This window comes from Lutjanus erythropterus, chromosome 6 (assembly GCF_056507025.1).
Source record: "Lutjanus erythropterus isolate fLutEry1 chromosome 6, fLutEry1.hap2, whole genome shotgun sequence".
NCBI lineage: Eukaryota > Metazoa > Chordata > Actinopteri > Lutjaniformes > Lutjanidae > Lutjanus > Lutjanus erythropterus.
Genome location: NC_139322.1, coordinates 15,691,576 through 15,715,382, shown reverse-complemented (window position 1 = coordinate 15,715,382; position 23,807 = coordinate 15,691,576). Strand labels below are relative to the sequence as shown.

Here is a 23,807-nt window from a genome sequence, read left to right as displayed (position 1 = left end):
TTGTTTTTGCAATTGTACTGTTTTTAGGTACTTCAAATCAGCAAATACCAATAATACCCAATGACATAATTAAATAAATGGAAGGATTTTGCCTAGATCAACATTTACCCATTATGAGACTCCTGCCTACTGTAGCTAGTAGTATTGACAGTGCTTGGTATAGGCCTGATGCTGCTGACTAAAACTTTGATGACTAAAAGTTTATACATGTTTACGACTCCTGACAGACCACCATCAGATACAAAAACATCACACGTATATCAGAATTTTTTTTCAGGGTTTGGCTTTAGTTTTGTAAATGAAAATCTTTCTAATGCCTTCTTAAGGGTTTTTTAAAAAATGTTTCTGATGAAACTAAATTCAATGCTTTCAAGCACTTTTAAGACCTGCAGATATCCTGGACACAGTCCCAAAAGACACATCCACAAAAAGTGCTGTATAAGTGACCCACTGAGTAAAATGACTGATGCCATTTCCAGGCAGAATTACAACATTTTTACAGTTACTCCTCACTGAGTTTCCTCCACTTTATGAATAGCAGGCAAGTGGTGTTTGACAGGAGTGGGCTCGATGCCCCAGACCGAGGTCACAATATCAAAAGCTTGGGGATAAAGAAATTTCTTCATGTCCGGAGCTCACTCCCTCAGGATCGGGCTGGCTGCAGCTTCATCACAAACACCCATCATCACAGATTCATGCCTCACAGCTGCCCTCACCAATTCATTCAGCATGTAATTGAAGCCCACTCAGCACACTCCATAGCTGTCCATACCATTTACGGATCACAGCAAAACAGCAGAATTGCATGTATTAAAGTTGCTCAGGCATTAATGAGGAATTGTAGATGTCCTCCTCGAACAAACTTGGTATTAACCTCAGAGTGATGAATTTCTAACACCAATGTCATGCCAAGGTCCCCTGTATAGCTAGCCATTATGATGATGTACTGTGGTGTGTCACAGGCAAAACACAAGAATGGATGAGACGTGAGCCACACTGACTACCCAGGGTACATTTCATTGATCCCGTGGGCTAATGGTGTTGCTCTGCAAAATGCAATGCAAGAATTAGTGTGTTATTTATAGTGACACAAGCGACAGTGCCAGTCAACAACCTTGTCTAAACGTCTACTAGTCTTCTGAGGTTCCTGTTTCTGCTGCTGCCTCGCTGCACTCCCCTGCTCCACTCTGTCACTATTCCTCTTGGGACGACGAGATGAATGGACTTTGTGCTTTCATGTGCTGATCGGGGATCGTGCTGTAGCATGCTGCGCACTCACTCTCCTAATGGATTCCAACCATGTGGGACATGAGCTGAAACGTGACAGAGGAATGTTCAAACATGGCTCTGAGGCTCCTTCCTGGGAAGAACAAAGCAGTTTCAGTTGATTCAATCTCTCATCCATCACGGATACGTGAACCATTTTGCTCCAGTCCAGCAGGGCTCCATCCCCCTTCTCATCCTCTCCCACTATGACCTGGGGTTGGTGTTGTGCTTAGAAGATTGGGTATTAAATCCTGCGTACTTGCCACACCCTGCAATGTCCCACATCTCATTATTTAGACAGAGTGACAGGATACAAGCGCATCTTTCCATCAGGACAGAGGGAGGGTAGCTGCAAAGTGAGATGATGTAATAAATATGGATGTTGCAAAAATAGTGGATGGCAGGGGGAGAACTGGGAGGAGCAGAGATAAAGGGAGTGAGATGGAGGGAGGAGGGTGAGGAGAACTGGAGATCCCGAGGGCCTGTTCAAAGCTTCTGTGTAAACACGATGTGCAGTATTGAACACTGTCACTCAGGTGCAGCTTCTATTTCTTGCAGTTCTTGCATTGACCACATGACTGGTGCCATATATAGACTTTAAGCTGCACATCTCACCTCAGAGCGCTCCTATAAAGGAATCCTTATCATTTTCTGAGCTGGTCGAGATCCCACAGCTCAATTACCTGAACGTCTTACACTGCAGCAGCAACTGTGTGCTCATTGATCCCTGGCAGGGAGGCGTAGTCATGATCCTGTGACCGGTTTATTGATGGACTGTCAAGCGATAACAACTGTGGGCTCTGACCAATGGCATATGATTTACAGTCCATTGATTAATAAGTCAGACACTGGGGACAGTTTTGCATTTTCCCACTGAGCCCATGAATTTTGTTTTTGACATGATACGGTTTCACCCCCACTCTCAGAGGCGTCTCCTGTAGTATTCTGCATGTGTACAAGGGCAGCAAAATAAATTGAATGGTAATCATGATCACGATTCACAGCAGGGCTGTCACTAGGTCAGAGATGGCAGTCATCAAACCACTGAGCCCTCTACCAACAACCAATGTAACATTGTGATTTAAAAGGCCTCTGTATTTTACGGTAGTGTGTCCCCGAATTGCTGTAAGGCAGGAATTGTTGGTGAAGTTATGTTTTTGACAAGTGGAAAATAAAACCAAAAATAAGCTTAACTCAGCCAAATTAGGCTAACCCAAGACGTTTGTTGTATTGGTGCCAGCGGTGTTTCTTTAATGCAGGCCATTGCTAGTGTGTTTCTTTCAACTGTGCTGTTTTGTACTTGACTGAGCAAGTAGGGAGAATCGACTTTTCTCCTGTGGGACAGCCTCCCTGACACAGGGATATTGTTGTGGACATTGCCATATGCCAACAGACATCGCCCAACCCTACTTACCACAATTAAATGAACATGATCGTCTAAGTTACTGATGTTTAAAATAAGTGCCCTGCTCATAGAAAACTAAGCTGCATATCAAATCAAAGAATCAAACCAAATCAATGATCAGTCATGATCAATCTGCCATTCAAACTTGTGGATTCGGTGGGATGGACACAGTGGAGTGATACAAAGTGGCACAGAGAGGGACAGAAGGTTTTGTTACTTGCAGAAACAGTGAGCGAAACTAGGGTTACATAACCATAACTACAGTGGTCTCTTTCTGAATATTTTGGGTTTTAATGAGGCTACTTTATTGTAACTGTAGACAAGCATCCCATCCTTCTGATGTGTTCAGTAGCATTTGATATATTGAGGTGATTGCTACAAGACACACTGTGTTTGTGCTATTGGTAAATAAATAATCATCATCTCAACACTGATCAAAATAATCGTGATTATCGTTTTAGCCATAATCATGCAGCCCTAATGTATATTCTAATGATTGTGTCGTTAACTTGGGATTTATGGGCAACTTAATGGTTTTCTGTGGGTGAACGGGGATGTGGTGATTTGGATAATTAACCTTTCTTTTCATCTCTTTCTCCCTGTTTTCTTTCTGTCTTCTTTTTTCAATATATTTAAATCAATATAACCAATCAACACAATCAATCAAACCATCACCACTCACTATTTCAACACACACATTATACTTGCAAACAAACCTGAATGTTAACACAAAAGCTGGAAATGCTTGTGTGGCCATGCCTCACAAAATAGGACGCATCATCGAGGGCAGCCCGGCCGACCGCTGCGGGAAGCTGAAAGTAGGAGACCGAATACTCGCTGTCAACTGCTGCTCCATCACCAACAAGTCGCACTCTGACATCGTCAACCTGATCAAGGAAGCCGGGAACACGGTCTCACTCAGGATCATACCGGGTGATGGTAAGTGCGGCTTTTGGCTTCCAGCCTTGCAGGGCTGTTTTATAATGCAGCATGATGTGACTTATTCATGGATGTGGTGGGAAGGAAAAGGGCACGGCCGCTGTACACAGGCAAGAGCACTTTTCATCAGGGTGTGAACCCTGGCATCTCAGAGAGTGAGTCACTGAGTAGGAGTAATGTGAAGTTGCACCCTGAAACTACTGTAGCTTCTCTACAATTCCTCTGTCTCTTTCTGCTTTTTGTTTATTTTCTTCACTGGATATCTCACCATTTGCAATATTTTGCCAGTTTGAAAGGATTAAAAACACAGCTCACATTTAATCAAGTGCTTCCCATTGGTGTTAATCTCTTCAGCTTAGTTTAGGAAAGGAAATAGAACTGCATAATATCGCAGCACAAGCAGTTTGCGACCCAAAGCTCCACATTTTGGGTAAAATACTATATGTCAAGTGCTGTAATGAGGGTGCTTGTTACTGGCTGAGCCACTGGTCAGCCAATGAAAACCCTGAACAGAGCTCTACTGTAATATCATCCATACAGACAGAAAGTGAAGCCCAATTAAGATTGGAGGTGAGAGAAGTAGGGAAATGCTCCCACAAACACACACACATGGTCACAAACCCAGAGATTTGTGCTTGTACATACAGATGGGACTGATCCACTGTAATACTGGTACCAGAGTCCAGTATTCATTGGGTATCAGACATGCAACATCAATCTGAAAGCACTAGGGCTACAACTTTCTATTATTGATTAATCTGATGATTATTTTCTTGTTTAATGGATTAATTTTGGTCCATAAATTGTCAGACAATGGGTGATCAAATTTTGATCAAAGGCTGATCAAAACTCAAAGCGAAATCTTCAAATTTCTTGTTTAGTCCACAGCCTTATTTAGTTTCCTCTGAGAGAGGGATGAATAAACCAGAAAATATGCACATTTAAGAAGCTGAAATCAAATTATTTTTATTCTTTCTCCAAAAAAAATACTTAAACTGAAGAACAGATTATCAAAATATTTAAAGATTAATTTAATAATTGATTCATAATCAGTTAATCATTGCAGTTCTAGAAAGCACTATCCTATCCAGATAGGATAGAGAGCTGAATAACACTGTTCAAAAATGTACTAGCCACTTCACTCATGGTAAAACAATAAACAAGCACAAAAATTACTATTACCAACACAAACCACTATAAACCACCATGTTCTCAACAAACATATTTCAATCGCATTACAAAGGCATGACAAACCCATTACAAACACTAACATAAAATAGCATCATGGGAAATTAATCAGCTGCATATGCAAATGTCACAAGCCAGAATCCTACAACGGCCAAAAAAGTTGAAGAGTGTCATTACACAAGTTATATTTCATATACTACACAAGCTTTCCACACTGAAGTTCAGTTTGTAATACAATCATACTATAGTACTACGACTACTACTTCTAAATAATCATAAACATTAAGAAAAAAGAGCACTGGTATTGATTTCGGCAGATATCCAAATATAGATCAAAATCAGAATTGAATTTAAAAAAAATGGACTGGAACATCTCTACTTGTACGTACATGATGCAAGGTTTCCAAGTAGAAAATATGTCCTGGCCTTGTAATATGAGAGTAATGGCATGTACTGGTTCAGTTCAATATCATAAAAGATGTGTCTGGCTACAGAAAACTGTAGAGAAAGGGAAAGAAGTGGCTGTGAGGAAACTATTTCTTCAAATAATGAGTGGAGAGTGAGTAAAGAGCCTGAGACGAATGAGTCAGGGTGATGTTCTTGCTAAACACATACAGAGCTGTACTACCAGAGTCGGTGGAAACTAATGTGTGCAGCAGTGTTCTCGGCTGGTTAGAAGATGGAAGTGAAAAAAGGCAAGAAAAGACAGTTGTCTTTGTTTTTTTCCTCTCCTGGAAAAGATTAAACGAAATGATGCAAGTCGGGAGTTTTTTGTTTTTTTTTTCATTGCTGCTGTTTTTCTTCTGTGCAGTTGGGGCCAGTGTTGTCCGTGAGCAAATGGCAAATGACAACATCAGAGGCAGTTAGTATCAGGTTGAATAGAGTAGCCTCTGGGCGGTTCAGTGGACTCTTGTGGACAGTAACATTTTGTTCTCTAGAGTGTCTTTTAAAAAGCACAGCTGTGGACAAATGAATTTAACAAAAGCAGTCACTTTATTTTAGTTTAGTTCTTTTTTAATTTTATTTCTGTGTCTCTTTCCAGAATCTTCCAATGCTTCTCTGCTGACTAATGCTGAGAAGATCGCCACCATCACCACCACACACACACCTCAACAGTCCACAGAGTCCCGGTAGGTGATGATAATGCATCCATTTAAAAAAAAAAAAAAGAACAGAAATGCATATATGCATGTCTCTTCCTAGAATATATTATTCTAACACATCACATTTATTAATTCTGATCTCTCTTTTTTTTAAAGGAATAACTCAAAGTCGAAAGGCGCTCCTCCTCCTCCACCCACACAAACTCAGACAACACAGGTAAGAATAGATCTTTCCACTTCACAGTTAATGACGGTCTCAGTTTATACACATCACTTCCCAAGTATCTGTCATTTAAGATCACACACCAGAGGAAAGCTAGTGGTAAGAAGTCTATATAAAGTCTTTTTTTATCTGGGTTGCCAAATAACATCTCCTGGAACACATTCATGGTGTCGCATTCAGTTGTTCACATAAATAGTGACAGAAATAATGGTGCAAAGAATGTAAAAAGAGAGAGAACTTCAACTGTAGCCAATCACGGTGTGAAGTGGGTGTGAATATCGGATTGTTGATTTTGAAAAGTTACATAAATTGCTGGACACTGCTCTCCCAAATTCTTCGGAGAGGAGTTAGGGGAGGGGATTTCTGACAGCTAAAGAGCCGTTCTGATGAAGAATATTGGCAGTAAACATCCAATATACAGCCGATGTACATCACGCATGCATACATCTGACACAGGAGTGTGGCAATGTGTACATTGTGACTTTATTGGTAGTACAGCTGAAGATATGACAGGAAATATGAGAGAGAGTGGGGAGACATGCAGCAAAGGGTACATGGTACATGGGGCACATGCTCTACCAACCCACTACCAGGTCACCAGCATCATCAAGGTTTGACATTAACTATGGCCCATGTGTGTCTTTTAGTTCAGCAAACACAGCAAACAGTAGGCTTACTCACCACCATCTAGCTACAGATATGTCGGGGCTACTGAATTATGGGTTTACTACTGAAACAGATGATATGATCCCTATAGAAGAAACACAAAAGGCAGACTAAAAAATAAAACAGCAACAAAAAAATGTAGGAATCACCACACAAAATGCAGGGGGCAAGTGTTACAGTTAAGGAAGGCTTAAGTTGCATTAAACTTACTTAAACTTTTTACCTAAGTTCACATTTTGCCAAACTAGCGCCAAAATTATTGGTGTCTCTCGTTGGTTATAATGGATTTCAGTCCCATTACAATTGAGATAACCATTGTCTACTAGAGGAGAAAAAGGCCATAAATCAAACGGCAAATACTCTCGCACATCTAAAACTCAGCTTTGTTGCTGCAGTCTTCCTGCTCTTTTAGCACAGTAAGTCTTTGACCAATATACTCAAATGTCCATTGTTACGTTTCATCAGTACAGCATGAAGAATCAATTTATGCTATCCCGAAAAAGTAAGCAGTAGCTTATCAAGCCGTTTGATCAAGGCAGATTTCCATGCCTTTGTTTCAACATAATGACAAGATATTGAGCCGTAAAAATTCTGTCAAACTGCGTATTAAAGTTAAAGATTATGTTGCACAAACAGTGCCTTTAATGTCTTACTTTTTGTTGACATTTTAAAGTCATATTTTTCACTTTTTCTATTTCATATAAACATAGATATCTCAGGCACAAAACACTCCCACCTACTTTACTTTACCTTTGTCATTAATGTGCAGTCAACTAGATGATTTTAGCAAGGTTTTCCATGCTCCTCACTTGAATTTACCCTCTTTTGTTATACAGTAAAATTCTGACCTTTAAATGAATGAGTGAGTAGTTTCATTATGAATGAAGATTTGGATGTGTGAGTGCCAGAGAAGATGATTTTGGGAAAGACCATACTTCTGCTGGGAGGGAACTTTTGATGAGTATGGTGAGTTTTGGTGTTAGTCCAGCCCTTGCGGTGCCCTTGCTTAGTGATCTGTACCCTGCTCACAGGCTGGTGTGGCATTAATTATTCATGGATTCTAGGGTATTGTACTGCCATTGACATTTTGTGAGTTTTTGTGGGACATGGCTTGATTAGTCCTGAAGTTTGGACTCACCTTTTGACTCCCTTGTGCGCCATGGATTAGTCAGTCCTTCTCTCTGGTGACTCTCTCTTTATCTCGCCTTTTCTGTCTGATAGGATGCTGAGTTCTACTCTGTGGACCTCGAGCGGGACAGTAAAGGTTTCGGCTTCAGCCTGAGAGGAGGACGGGAGTACAACATGGACCTGTATGTGTTGAGACTAGCGGAGGACGGGGCTGCTGTCAGAAATGGCAAGATGAGGGTATGAAACCATTAAAAGTTGAACTTGTGATGACAGTAGGAGTGTCACAATACCAGTGAAATCCCATGATTATTACTACCCAATTTGATGCCACAGTAAAAATTCAGCCATTGTACTTTTCTTTGCCACGTGAAAAGCATCTCGGACAAAAGACTGAGGGGAATATTTACTAAGCCTGACACGAATCACTGTCTGGAAAGTAATGGAGTGCAAAAGCGGTTTCTGAACTCAGAGTGCAAGCAGTAGTTAAAATTAACTGACATGGTGAAAGACAAATAGTCTGTAAATATTTGTTTAAAATTATAATATGCAAAATTTCCATATTAAATGTCTAAAAATGCTTCTGCACATTATGTACATGCTATATATTTTGAAAGGAATCCGTAATTTTATTCAAGGTAACGGTGTGGTGAGTCAGCAATGTGAATAAAGATAACATGAATAACTCAAGCATGTGAATGTGATTGCTGGAATGAAAACAACAACTCCCATGATCCCACACTACTTCACTAAGTTACAGTGGTAATAACAGAACCACATTTTCCGTCAACACTGGCTGGACATCCACATGAAAAGTTTCTCTTTAATGGCAGGCTAGACTTGTAGGCGTATATTCTGCTCCCATCATCATGCATCCCCCACTGCCTATGGTACTGTAGAAAAATGAGTACAGTCACGTTTTTTCAGAATGCTGGCATCAAATTGGTACAGAATTTATTTTTCCCTGGTTTCTCTCTTCTGTAAATCTTGGCAGGCTAACGTTCCTTTTTGCACACAACCAATGTTTTAGCTAGCTGTGACAATGACTCCTTTCTTGTTTTAGGTGGGAGATGAGATCCTGGAGATTAATGGTGAGAGCACAAAGAACATGAAGCATTCGCGTGCCATTGAACTGATCAAGAATGGTGGCCGGAGGGCGCGGCTAGTCCTCAAACGAGGAGATGGATCTGTACCTGAATATGGTAGGTTTGTTTCTACTCTTCCAGCAAAAAACACACTGCTAATGCCAGTACTAAAATCTTATTATTGTTCCAACTGTAGACTGTAGACCACAGAGTAGAAATAAAGCTTCTTATCTGCTTCGTGCTACACTGGGATGTTTTCGTTAATGTTATTACTGTGGATCATAAACATGTATCAGAGAATCATTCTTTCTGATCTATTAATTTATAGCCACCTGTTGAGCTGTTAATTAGTATTGATTAACAAGGAATGGTTGACACATTAGCATGCTGATTGATACTCTATAGGACCTGTAGCACAGATACTATAGAGTATCAATGTTTTACAGCTTCAGTAATATCCCCCCCAAGAGCTGTATGTTCGGCTGATGGATTATTCCTTTCACAGTTTGAGACATATTGTTGTATTTCTCAGCATTATTTTCTGGTTTATCTGAGGTTTAATTCTTACATTTTCTTCCCTCTCTGATGGTTTTTCAGACTGTATGAAGTGTAATATTTTCTTGTCATTCACAACGAACCCCTTTTTCTCTCTTATTAAGATGCACTGTAAAACAGCCTCTCGTGTCTGTTTTATTTGTTTTCTCCTCTCTATTCCTCCTTCTTTCTCTCTGATCGTCTCTTGTTGCTGGGCTCTTCCTCCTCTCTCCAGCGATGATGGCTCCTCATCTCGCTGTTGGTACAATGAGGAATGACAAGATGGGAGAGCCCTGTTTCTACCTAATGGGCCAAAATCAGACCACGGTTTGTAGCCAAAAGTCTGTCCCAATCCACGCTCCTTGTCATCTTTTTTCCTTTCGATTTTATCCACCCTTCCTTCCAGCTCATCCCTACCTGAATCCCACTTCGTGTGTGTGTTTGCGCACGGGTGTGTTTACATAGTGTGCATGCTCTATGTTTTGTCATGCCTGAATTAAACTTTACTTAATTTAACTTCTGTGAATTTATACACATACAAACCTTCCTCCTTCGCTAGCCCCATGCCAAATATTTTTACTGGGACTAATTTAATGCCACGGCTCATCACATGCTGCTGCCATAGCAACCCGTCTCTATTTTGGCAGACCTGCAGCCAAACACACTTGTTTTTTGCTTTTGGTTTGTTCTTCCCAACGATACACATTGAGTTGTTCACCATTTTGTTTTGACTGATTTCCCAGGTGCTTGCTGTGTCTTTGATAACCCTTGACCCACACTTGCCGATGTGTTGCACCTGCTGTTGTTGCTGACATCACCTTGTGTCTCAACCCGCAGCCCTATAGAGAAAACGTGTTGAAGTGATTTATTGCTTCAATGCATTTTATGTGTATAGATGTAAAACACAATGTTGCACATCAATCAGCCTGATTGTTTCTGGGGATATATTGTTTATAGTATATGAAAGAGCACATGTATGCATGATTTCCATAAATCTCTGCATTGACTTTCTGTCACATCAATGCAAGTGCTCACATGAACCAACAAGGAAAGTCATGTCTGCTGAACACACTAATTGTCACATGTTATTGGTGTAAACCTCATTCCTCTTTTTAAGATATTTCTAGTCAACAAGCTTCTCTTATCTTCTCCTCTCCTGCAGACGGCAGCAGTGACGGGCACCCTCCCACACCCGGGGCACAAAACACTCCGGAAGTGAGAATGCTGCCACCTAACAGCAGATATCACACCTCATTGGAGTCCAGTTATCCACCAGACCTTCACAAACCATCACGCCAGGAGGAGGCTGCGCGTGGCCGAGACAGGGACAGGAACAGGGACAGGGCTGGGTCAGATCAGATGGACTACCAAGGCCGGCAATTTAACCCCCACCATCATCACACCTGGAATAACAATCACAGTCAAAGTACCCCCAGACAGCAGTCTCCAGAAAACGGTAACAGCAGTAGCAGTGGCAACAAGAAGAGCCGAGGCCGCAAAGTCAAGAAGTCCGAGTCGGAGAGCGGCATCTCTAAACTCCTAAAGACTCTGAGGAAAGACAGCTCGGGGAAGAAGGCTGCGGCCGCCGAGAAACTGAGGGGGCGAGAGCTCTCGAGCAGCAGTTCTACTTTGGACGGGAGGTTCCGTCCACAGCGCCGTGGCTCCCTCGATCGCTCGCCAACCCAAAAGCGCGCCTCGTCTCCTGACCGTCGACGGGCCAAGTCGATGGACCGCAGGGCAGAGCGAGCCCATCGTGACCGTACACCTGAGAGGGAGTACGACGATGGAGGGTTCCTCGCAGTCACCCCTGAACGCAAGTTCTATGAGCGGAAGCTCCTCAAGGACTCACAGATGGCTGAGCGAGTCAGGGAGGCCTCAACCCCTGAGCGTGCCAACAACAATGGGGATTCCTTGTCTCTTTCCAGGGGCCGCACATACGATAGAGCCACAAAGAACGGCAACCTCCTGAGAGACTCTTCCTCAGAGAGGAGGGAGGAGAGATATTGGATGAATGGGACACCGGAGAGACGATACCGAGTGGAGCGGGACTCTTCCCCTGACAGCAACTACAGTCGGGATGAGCTGAACTATGCAGCAGCACCCAGACTGAAGGACTACTACAGCATGATGAAGAACAACGCTGCACACAACAACGCTGCCTACAACAACACAGGCCATAACAATAACGCAGCAGGCCACAGCCCGAACCAGCTCCCTGAGCCCAAGAGGAGGCTGTACAAAGAAAGCCCCAAAGACCTCAGCATCTAGAGCAGAGCAGAGATCCCCCTCGCCACTCTCTCCTCTATCTGTGCAAACTATGTACCATACACTGGAATTGGAGTTCTGAGGATACTAACTCTTGTGCTTTATTTGGTTGACTGATTGATTGATTGATTTGATTGACTTAAAACTACTTGTGATCCCATCCAGAGATTCTTAAAACAGCAGGAGTACAATCCTTCTATCAGTTCATACTGGTTGTTTCGTCATTGTTATAGTTATTTTGAACATAACAGAAGTTGTTGTACTATAGTAAAGGTATTGTATGTGCCTGCATATAAAATCAGTGATATTGCTTTTTTGTAGGCATTGCTGAATCTAAATATTTGTTCCCTCAGAGGTATGAGACATTCTTCCAGTTGTGGTAACTTCTAACTACTAAGCTTGTTTTCAACTTGTTTTTAGATGTCTTTTCCATTCCTGAATTGCTTTATTGAACAAACTATAGCACAAGACACTGATGGTTCACAAGAACTGTGAAAGTCACGTTGGACTTAAAGGCAAAAAAATCTAAATTTAAGATCTGATGGTAAAAGTAGAGTGATAATTATATAAATAATATATGACTTTTTTGCATTTGATCACTATTTATTTTTAATTTGGCACATATTCTTGAGCAAGCTTCATTAAAACCTTTAAGGACCAAGGTAGAAGTGCACACTGTACCTGGGAGAAGCATGCTGTACCCTTAGTTGTGTTGCATCCTGATTGAAATGTGTGGCAGCTCACCGTCCTTTGCCTAAATACACACACACACTCCCAAAATTAGTGAAAGAAATCAGACGACTGATGTGAAAACTGGGGATGGTGTTACTGGTTTCTCACTTGGATTAAGATTATAAAAATAACTTGAATACTTTGGCCCTTTGTTCCTCAGTGTGTGCTGATGTAGCAGGGAAGGAACCTGACTCACTTTCAGCTACAGGCAAAACTTTTCTGCTAGATCCTCTGATGTGGGAGAAAGTCTAAATCTAAGTTTGTTGCTCATTACAATTTCAATTTTGTACTTTACACACACACAAAAAAAGTTGAGACAAAATTTCAGGCACATTACTCAACAGATTTTACTTTTCTTCTTTAAATCAACTTTAATCTTTGAGTTTTGGAACTCAAAAAAGTTGTATTTCAAAAATTGGTCATAGTGAACTGTGAACCGTATTTGTCATTATTTGGGTGCCTGAAAATGAAATGGTTTTAACTGAAAATATTAAAAATCTTAATAATTATTTGCTTTCACTTTAATTAATTTACTCAGTAATTTTTGAAATACAATTTTTGGGGATTCTCAAACTCAGGCTTATCTGCAGAAGAAAAGTTCTCGACAAAAGATCAGCAGGTGGTAAAACTTTCTCAAAACTTACTCTGAGTTGGTCTCAAAAATCTGTTGCATTTAGTTGCCCTGAAATTTTGAGTTTTGTCAACTTTGTGTTTTCACAGTGTTGGGGAGTCTGCATTATGCCAGGATACCAGCTTGAAGCTGCCATAAAATATGATTTATCAGATATGCCCCAAAAAAGAAGTTTAAAAACAAACGTGTAAATTATCCCTGTGCAAGATGCATGTGTAAATCTAAGTGTAGTTTAACCACTTCTATCTATCCGACAGGTCTGAGCGAGAATTATCGATAAGGAACATACACTGTAAACCCACAGTAATTGTTAGCCCTGTCCTCAAGTTGATGAAACCTACATTTGCGCACCAACCACCTCCTGGGTCCTGACACAAAGAGCTGATGTGGTTTGTTGTGTTGGTAATAAATGGAGAGTCCCGGTACAGGAGACGACCAATCTGCCATGCTGAGCCATGCTGTCACGCCACTGGAGTCTGACTGCTGCTTTATAATGTGTTTTGTGTGTATTCTCTGTTTTATGTTTCATTAGAGAACTAAAAATATATTGGATAAACCACAACAAATGCATTGTTTGATCACTGTTGTCGCCATGGTACTGTATTAACAAAAAAAGAAGAAAAAAAAAACAAACACATTTAAGAAGTTAACCTGTTGGCCATCACCTGTAAAGATTTTTTCCAATGTAACTATTAGGAACCTGTCAAGGAATAAAATGTTGCCTTTTTCTTGTACAAAAGAGAAATTTATGAAGAACCTCAGCAGTGAGGAATGTGATATTGTGTTTATATCTCTGAAATGGACCTGATGATTTATGGGAAATATGTTGATTTACTCTGGATCAGGAATGTAAAGACATTTTAAAATGAAAGACTGTATTTGGTCAATCAGAAACTGTTTGATGGTTTGAATCTCTCTCGATGGTTAGCCTGCCTTTGTATTATAAAGCACTTGTATGCAGTCTGTGTTCTTCAAGCATTAGTTCTTGCAATGTGCTCCGGACATAATGCTGTCTCTGTGTTGATAAAAGCAGTACATGTATATGGGCCAATCTTTTTTATAAAACTATGCATATATAAATACTACATTGTTCATAGCTTTATTTGACCCATGAAGCTATACATAACATTAGTCTAAGTACAAGTAGATGTGGACTTATCCAGCTTCTTTCCTTGAGATGGATTACAATGTATATGTAGCTATCAAAAGAAGTCTGTGAATGCTATTTTTATTATCAAATAAAGTTTTCCATACAAATTCAAAAGGATTTCATATTTTTGCACAGCCGTTGTTCAGTAATGTCTCTGGAGAGGCCTTTGAGTTTCTACGGTCTTTTTGATCAAATCTCTCTGGTGTGTCAATCATGGTCACACTATGTTATAATGCGCAGCTTCAGAGCCTTTGTTTTATTGAACATGGACAGTTTTACTACAATACAGAGGTGATTGTACACTAGTTCACACACTTCTAAAATCCACAAAAGTAACAAGGAAATAGAACAGCGTTAAAAAAAACAAACAAAAGAAGTCAGTAGTATGGGCTGTCAACTGTATTCCACTCCTTGCCTACTTACAAAGGCATTTCATCCTATTTGTACTCGGAGTAGGCAATAAAATAATATCACGATAATTCAGGGTAATGTGCACTAATGCTATTCTTGACAATATGACAAAATGCTGAAAAATATTTTTGGTTTAGAACGCAGAAGAGCTGTTGAGCTCTGCTCTCAGGATTTTTAGTGCTCCTCATTGATTGCCTCCTTTTGCTGTTACAGCCTTCTTGCAATTCTCACATATTAGTGTGGTGTTAATGTACATTTGGTCTTTTGTAACCAAACCACAATAATTAAGTTGCTCCCCCTTTTGGAACTAATTCCTCCACTGCAGAGCCTGAAGCAAAGTTACTTTTGCGTCCAGTCATGTTTATTGTTGCTGTAACAGTATGATGTCATTTTGTCAACAACTTGTAATACTGCCATTATCACGGTATGATTTTTTTCTTTTTTTTTTTTTAAATTACAACAATGTTATCATGAACAATGTGATCTGGCACACCCCTACAAGCAATACAGTCTCAATTTATACACCCCAACAAAAGAACAATCCATGTTCTTTTAATGAAAGTTATAGGTAGTGCTGCAATAACATTAATCATTCCACTGATAGACTTTGTTATCTCAAATGGGACAGTATAATCATTCTATAGTAAAAACTGACAGGATATGGACACTTTATAGAACCTGGTAACTGCTTAAAGGGGCTGATTCTTACTGGATTATCTGAACTTTAAGATTGGAACTGGGCATAGAGGATATGGATTTTGGGGATTTTTTTTAGCTGATGTGATTAAAAAAATTGGGAAAAAAAAGAAAATTAACATGCGTTTTGTACCTTATTAGTTAATGATTAATCGATCGTTAGCACTTTCAACTAACAGTTACGGAAAATTACTAAAATTTGTAACCACAGCTCTGACCTAACCAACATTAACTGGTATACCTATTAAATAAAAAGAACAGTTTTCTCTCTTCACAACTTCAGCACATGAATTAATTTCACAAATATACTTTGGTTTTCGTAAAGCATTTTGCCTAAGAATTCATTTTAAATGCTTTGACATAATCTGTCAAATTAGATATTAATATAATTTATCTGCCTCGATATTTCTTGTGCTTCCCCAATTAGAATTTATTTATTTAAATGGTGTCTTGTCTGTGTGAACAAAATCTAGCCAATATTCTTCAAATACCCTTATCAAATTTTTAGAGCATTATTGTGTAACGACAGTGATAAAAGCTCTTCTTTTTTTGTGCTAAATCAAAGCAGCGAGTGATTGATTTATTTTTTCTTGAGCTCTCTGCTGAAGCTTGACTTTAGACTGCTCAGTGACTATATCTGTATTCCACAAAAGATCCACCGGTATGATGGTTGCTATAGTTACGCATGAAGGTCATTATAGGAGAGATCTTGAGGTGTTTGTTTTTCTCTGGCGTGGTGTACTGCACAACGAAGAACTGAGGAGGAGGAGGAGCTCATGTCATCAATTGAGTTTCTATCATTTACTGTTAAGGTACAACTCATCATTATGTCTTTCACAGAGTGAAAAAAAGCCTAGAACATAGTAGAATAATGAAGCTAGATCACAGCTCAGATCTAAAGTGAGTCTAAACTCCTTAAACTACCAAATTATTATCTGTAATATCTGTCCACTGTTTAGACTGCAGTAGTTACTATAAAGCAGAGGTTGTCACATAGGTCCATGGCACTTTGTCAGGGGGGGGCTCTGAAAAGTTTTCAGATTCATATATTTAAATTATCATGATACAGATGACATGATAAACTTACATACGTGATGAAACTTTCTTCATTTATATATTAATATTGTAATTTTTAAATCTAAAATTGACAGTTACCGATATTTATTTAGCCATTTATTTTATTTTTATTTATTCTTTATTTTCTCCGTGTTCATTTCTACAGTTGGTTGACAATGTATGATAAATAATTTAATATCTTAAATCAAATATCAAAATATTCTTTAATAAAGTTATTTCTTTATGAAAACAGCCTTCTGTTGACTTGCATAGTCATATTGGTGCAAAAGCATAATACAATCGTCACAGAATAGGTCTATTTTTATTGCAGATAAAAATTCACTATATAATCCACCATAACAGTAATCAGGAAATTTCTCTCTCTAAAATTGGTATCAGTTTCAAAAATCCCATATCGGTCAGGTTCCAGTGGACACTGTCTCTCTATCATATTCAAGTCCTAGGCTAAGTTGATGATTATTATTATTATATGATTATTATATTGTTTGTTTCATATTTTTATTAGGCCTATTTTATATCTTCATTTTTCTACAATTTTTTTTTCAAGCTTTTTCACCTTAATTACATAGGGAGATCTGAAGATACACTGGATTCGGGGTAGAGAGAGGGTATGACATGAAACAAGGGGCCACAGGTTTGAACTGACCACAGCCGCTGAAGAGGACTGACAGCCTCAGTAAATTGTGTGCACGCTCTACCATATGAGCTACCAGGGTCTCCCTATTTTATATTTTCTATTATTTATGTCTTACTGTATATTATTTAAAATAATCAGAAACTGCATTTTATTTTACGCACGCATTAAAAGTGAAACACTCTTGATATGTGCATATCTTTCTATCTGAGAAAAAATAGCGAACCTCTGCTGTAGGGTATTACTGAATTAGTGTATCATAACAGAAAATCTTTGTTCTAAATGTTTTTTTCTCCCAATGATTATCCTGATAACTGTTTCTTTGTAACAGTTTTCTCTAATTCACCCTATTTAGCATGTATTAGTTATATAAGATTTTTTAGGAATAGTTTATAAAACACTATGACGTCCTAGTACGTACAGGGTCTGAAATGACATTTTCCTTGCTTGCAACTGTGGCAGGCCATTAAATCTTTCTACTGTCCACTCAATATTTATTTGTTACAAATGGTTTAGAACTGTAAATACTGAGTAACTAGTATCTTATATATATATAGTAATATGGAGTATATATCATATAACCTTAATCTATTCTCAAGAATTGTTTTTTTGTTTTTCTTTAAATAATGCTTAGTAATATAAGAAAAACCTATCTGCTATGATGGCAGGTGAAGTGGCAGAGGGAAATTTTACCTGCCACAGCCAACATCTGTCCTTGCCAATTTCATTCCCTGAACAAAGCTTTAAGAATATTTTTTTTTTTAGTAAATACTTAATATTTACTAGTGTAGCATATTTGTCATCAGTCATAACTGGTAACACTTTAAGTCCCTCTATTTAGCAATTATAAGCAAATACTTAATGAAAGGTTTATGTCTGATATAATAGAAGTAAGGAACACAAATGAGGAGCAATTATTTCCTTTCCATAACCTTTGCATCAAGGTGTCTCTTGGTAATACCGATTTGTGTTATCCAATAAGTCTTTGTCTGTGTTAACCTTTAATTAATGTGATTAATATTCGTCATCAGATAAAGTTGGTGTTGTGTCATGTGTATATTCATCCCTGATTAATAATGTCATAATCCCTTAGGTGAGCCAAGCTCTAAGTCCAAGGTGACCTGTGATTGAAAGAAGATTATTTTTGCAACGCAGATACCTCTACAAAGGAAATTCAAATACTATTTCAGGTTTCTGGGTAGCTCTAAGTCTGTACCATCAAGTTCTGAAGCTTAAGAGCAGTAGTCCGTAGAATAAGAGCTCTAAAGTAGAAATTGACTCAAGACATAAATGCATTCTGAATAGGTCATTCACATTTATTCATTTGATTAAATATACTACATTCATATGAACTTTGTCACCCAATTTGCAAGTAAAACATAAACAGGATGTCATTTGCAAAGTGCGATTTATTTTACGTTGCCTTGATTACATGCCTCTACATTCAAAAATAAGCCAGTATCATATAGGATCCAACTGTCAAAGATTAATATTTTTTCCCTTTCCTCTGAGGAAAAAAAATCTCATAGATAGTTAAGTTGGATATTCTGTACATACAGGAAAAACTCTGTAATGGGCTGACCTTTCCTGCAACTGTCTTTAGGTTGAACCAACTCGTTTGTAAAAATACAAAAAGGAAGTTATTTCTGTAGACGTTAGCCTTCAGTCGTTTCCCGAGGGGAGCAGAAGTCTTCTTCTTGGATGGTAGATCATGGAGCCTGTGCTGATGGCCCTTTTATGCAGGAGACACAGAGCTGGAGGACACAGAGGAGGCCTCGGTCTTGGAGGCAGTAGATGCTCCCTCCTCTTCCTCGAAGGGGTTCTTCCCGCAGCACAAGGTGGTGATCATGCAGTGGCGGAACTGCTTGTTCATGCAGATGTAGATCATTGGGTTGTAGATGGAGGAGCTCTTGGCAAAGAAGGCCGGGAGGGTCATGAAGACAGGTCCGAACTCAGAGCCCTGATGTGTGAAGATCCACCAGGCCACACCGGCATAGGGCAGCCAACATACCAGGAAGGCGATGACCATGATAACGACCATGCGGGTGACCTCCCTCTCAGCCCTCTGGGTGGTCTCAGACTCCTGCTGGGCAGCAGCAGCCTCCTTGACAGCACAGAGCAGACGGCCATAACAGAAGAACACGACAGTCAGTGGAATTGAGAAGTGGCAGATGAACATGTAGATGACAAAGGACTCATTGTTGAAGCCTTCAGCACGTGTGTAGTAGTCGACTCCGCATGAGCACTGCATGCCCTCAGGGATGTAACGAGACCAGCCGACAAGAGGGGGAGCGGCGCAAGCATTGGCCATAAACCAGGTGAAGACCAAACCCATAATAGCGTGATTCTCTCCAAAGCGGAAGTTGCTGATGGGCTTGCAGACGACCATCCACCTTTCAACAGCCAGAACAACCAGAGACCAGAGCGAAATCTCACCGCCGAGGGTAGCAAAGTATCCTTCCAGATTGCAGCCGAGGCGTCCTAGGACGAAGTAGCCATGCATAGAGGTGTACATCGTTGTGGTGAATCCTCCAAAGACCATGAAGAGGTTAGCCACAGCGAGATTCAGCAGGATGTAGTTTAGGGGGGTCCGCAGCTTCTTGTGTTCGATGGTGACGTACAGAGTGAGAAAGTTGATGGGGAAGCCCAGAAGGATGAGCAGGAACATGTAGGCGCCCAGGGCAGCATAGGCTGCTGGGTTGACAAGGTAGTACTGAGGATATTCATAAGGACTCCGGACAATGCCGGTAGTGTTAACCATAGGGACATAGAAAAATGGTCCCTCTGTGCCGTTCATGGTTGCGGCTTGCGGTTGCGATCAGCCCCGGTGGTTTCTTCTGGCTGCTCAGGAGAGTGATGGAGAGGGACCTTGCTACTAATGGAGCCAGGTCTGGCTTTTAAAGGCACACCTTGGATTATCACTTTCCAAATCCGTCAGCACAAAGTGATTTAGGCCACAGTTAATATCTAATCCAGCCACCACTGCAAACATAACTGACCACTCATCAAGATATTAAGGTTACACCTGCTCATGCCTATCACATATGATTACGACATAAATAATTCATCTTTTTGTATGAAGTGAATTTAAAAGATGCTGTTGGAAGTAAATGTTTCTGTGAACAGTTTGAATGTCTGGTATTTTTATATTTCCTAGATTTCTTCCAGGTGCTCCCAACTCCTTAAGCAAAAACGTGTAGGTGAAGGGGATTGCAGGTACTAAATGTCTCATATATGGATGTGAATTTAAGCATCAAACTAATATAATCTATGAATGAAGAGTAAACATTAAGTTAAAAGTATAAGATCAAGGACATCTTTTCTTCTAAAAACATCCATCCCAAAGTCATCTGGTTTTAGTCTAAGTCTCACAAAATCTTGTAAATATCTGAAAATAAGTGGGTATTTTAGATCATTTTAGTGAAGGCAGTAACACAAGAAGTACAAGAAGCAAAAATCATATACTAGACTATAGTTTACCCTTATAACAAACAAATAATATGCCCTAGTCTTCCTGAAGACAAATTACCCTTGGGTTGGGCTGCAATTACAATGATTATTTTCATTATGAATTCAATTCAAACTTTATTAAAGGCTCAATGTCTCAATGGCTCAGTGTCTCAAAAAATGTTGGGACACTGTGTAAATCATAAATAAAAACAGGATACAATGACTTGCAAATCCATTTCGACCTATATTTAATTAAATACAGTACAAAGACAAGATTATTTAATGTCCAAACTGATCTGTCAATATTCACTCATTGTGGATTTGTTCCCTGCAACACATTCAAAAAAGTTGGGACAGGGGCAGGTTTACCACCATGAAACATCACCATTTTTTTTAACAACGCTCAGTAAACATCTGGGAATATGTCATCTGGATGGCAGCATATTAGGGATGTGTATCTCACTGACTGAGACTGATTCAATACGTATCTCGATACATGTTCAACAATACAATATGTCTTATAAATCTTTAAATGGCCAACGATTTGGTTCGATACGATTCAGCTTTGTCACGATGCAATACGATACGATGCAATACACGACAATGCAATGTGTCAGTCTTTACATTTTGATTCGATTAATGCTACATTTGTTGAGTGCTGTTAGTTGCAAAAAAAAAAAATCCTGATAGTTTTACTAAATGTAGTAACAGGAGAGACAGAGGAGACATTACAGTGGTGTTAACATCTTATTATGAGTCTCATGTGTAAATGAGATCCTGTAGCCTAAATGAGAATCTGTGAACACACTTTAAAACTGTTTAAAATATCAGTATTTCTGCAGTAAGATGATCTGCTGCTCTGTTTCATATGAAGAGTGCTGTGGTTTTGATTAGTGTGGAGGAACAGTGAAGTGTTACCTGTTCTCACAGTGACATGACGTCTATGTGGGTCAGACTCGTGGCTCTGTACTCCGCTGTCCGACATGTTTTGCATAAATGATGTGCAGCAGTGTTTCTAATCTTTCTTATAAAACCCAAACTTATTCTACACTTGCACGTTATGAAAGTTTGGTGGTGCAACGTGATACAATGTCACTTCTGTTGCTGTTTTCAGTGCCGTCTGTTTTAAGTAAATGAAGAGGAGACATGGGAGAGGGTGGGGGGAGCGCTTGTTTTTGTGATCGCGGCAGCAGGCACCCAGCGAGAGCGGTGCAGGCAGAGACAGCGAGAGAGAAGACGTAGGAAAGTTAACAGTGGCAGCTCCCTGATGCCAAAAATGAAACATATGCACATCCTAATGAGATGTATTGATACGCTAGTGCTGCATCGATTTGTTTCTTTTTACCGATACAGGCCATCTGAACTGATGCACTCATATCTTACACATTAAAGTCCGATGCATCAGATGCATGAATGAATTGCTACACCCCTGCAGCATATGTTTCTTCAAAACCTGTGTAGGCCTACCTTTTAGCATCATTCACACATGCGATAGTTACCCATGCCATGGGCACTAACACAGTCCAACAACATCATAGATGCTGGCTCCTTCACTTCGCACTGATAATAATCTGGATGGTCCTTTACCTCTTTAGCTCAGAGGATACGACCTCCAACTATTTTTCAAAGTTTTCCTTAGTCCATGCAGTAACATCCTTTGTATATAAACATAAGGGTTTTAATGCAGTGCCACCTGAGATCACAGGCATTCAAGGCTTTTTCAGCCTTGCCCCCAACATGCAGAGATTTCCTTTGAAGGATATTGTGGACTGTAGATGGTGAAATCCCTAAATTTTTCTTGCAATTGTGCACTGAGTAAAGTGTGGAGAGAGAAGTGAACTTTGCCCCATTCTTGTTGAACAAGCCTTTAATTTGCCAATTAATGTCTACCTGTGAAATGTTCCAAAAAGGCTGTGATCATTGTACAACTTGCCCAAGTCCTTTGCTGCCACTGTCCAAACTTTTTTGGTGCATGCTGCAGGCACTGAATTCAGAATGAGTGTCTATTTACAAATATAGCAAATAATATAAGTCAAAAATCATTTGCAAATCTTTGCATTCTGTTTTTATTTACCTTTTACACAGTGTCCCAACAATTGGAACTGGGGTTGTAGTATATATTTTTTAAAAACAATACTGCAGAGTAATGTCTTCAATTTGCTTGTTTTGTATGAACAACAGAAGGTTTTCAATTCACTGTCAAATGGAAATATGTCATAGAAAAGTAGCAAATCTCCCAACTACAATAAAATGTTTGGCAAGTTGAAAAATGACTGAAACAATTACTCAGTTATCAAAGTTGCCAATTAATTTTCTGTTGCTCCACTAATCGTTAGATCTGCCGAGAAGGTTATGTTCAGTGCAGTTACTTTGTCTATCTGTCAGCAGGATTACAAAAAACTATTCCTACTGTACCAGTTTTCGTGAAACTTGGTTTCAGATCAGATAGCCAAATTATTTTTCACTTTCATTAACATTGCGAGATATGGCACTGAGTCTTGGCAGAATAAATGCCATACATCTTAAAATTCAGTAGATGGCAGTAAAGTGCGATAGTGATAAAACTTAGCCAACTGTAGTAAAACAATAACTCCCTATCACAATCCATATTCAGGACCAGTAATCCTCTGGGATAACCTGCATAATGTTAGCTGCTCAAACTTCATACAGAAAACAAACGGAGCACTTAGGTTCTAAGTGGTTTCATGGGATGACTGGTATAACTGTACTGTAACATCACAATTTTCTCAAACGGCGGTATGACTGTGGACATGTAGACACACACATATAATGCCTCTAATTATACTATTAATGACATCCAAATGTAAATTGTCTGCAAACTCCATCAGAGAAAAATGTTCAAACTTTATGCTTCACAAGAACAAGGAATAATAGCCTATTTACTGTGACGTTTGCACTTTATAAACACAGATTTGCATTTTTATAGCAGAGTGGACAGTTGGCCTCCCAGAGGTCTGCGCTCTCAAATTGCCCTTGTGGCTTCCTCTGAGGCTGTTTCTTTGCAGTATAATTCTTATAGTAATGAATGACTCATAGACTCAACCTAATCCAACCTAATCCTTCCACGATTATTTCTAAAAGGTCTTGAAATGCATGGTAGGGCACATAGAGAACAAGCATAAATTAAAATCATTTGTTAGTACTGCAAATACATGCCTGGTTTAACCAAGAAAATAATTGGAAGAGATTTAAAATCTCTTAGACAG

At 39.5% G+C, this 23,807-nt stretch overlaps 2 protein-coding genes and 1 long non-coding RNA gene across 13 annotated transcripts in view; 1 reads left to right on the top strand and 2 right to left on the bottom strand.

The window, feature by feature from the left end:
* Positions 1-12,829, top strand: part of LOC146325064 (membrane-associated guanylate kinase, WW and PDZ domain-containing protein 1-like) — a 136,980-nt gene extending 124,151 nt beyond the window's left edge. For 9 of the 11 annotated variants that reach the window (XM_084720786.1, XM_084720781.1, XM_084720782.1 and 6 more), the window contains 6 exons: positions 3,407-3,610; positions 5,841-5,928; positions 6,058-6,118; positions 8,012-8,155; positions 8,979-9,117; positions 10,697-12,829. In XM_084720786.1, coding sequence (XP_084576912.1) covers positions 3,407-3,610; positions 5,841-5,928; positions 6,058-6,118; positions 8,012-8,155; positions 8,979-9,117; positions 10,697-11,802 — 1,742 coding nt within the window. In that variant the 3' untranslated portion in view covers positions 11,803-12,829. Of the gene's footprint in view, positions 1-3,406; positions 3,611-5,840; positions 5,929-6,057; positions 6,119-8,011; positions 8,156-8,978; positions 9,118-9,769; positions 9,862-10,696 lie in introns of all 11 variants that reach the window. The other 2 variants (XM_084720791.1, XM_084720783.1) reach the window with 2 other exon arrangements.
* Positions 1-23,807, bottom strand: part of LOC146325062 (uncharacterized) — a 62,684-nt gene that overhangs the window by 19,113 nt on the left and 19,764 nt on the right. The window lies entirely within an intron of this gene.
* LOC146325063 (rhodopsin) lies at positions 18,522-20,117 on the bottom strand. Its single transcript, XM_084720815.1, has one exon. The coding sequence runs from the start codon at positions 19,925-19,927 to the stop codon at positions 18,866-18,868; it is 1,062 nt and encodes a 353-aa protein (XP_084576941.1). The 5' UTR covers positions 19,928-20,117; the 3' UTR covers positions 18,522-18,865.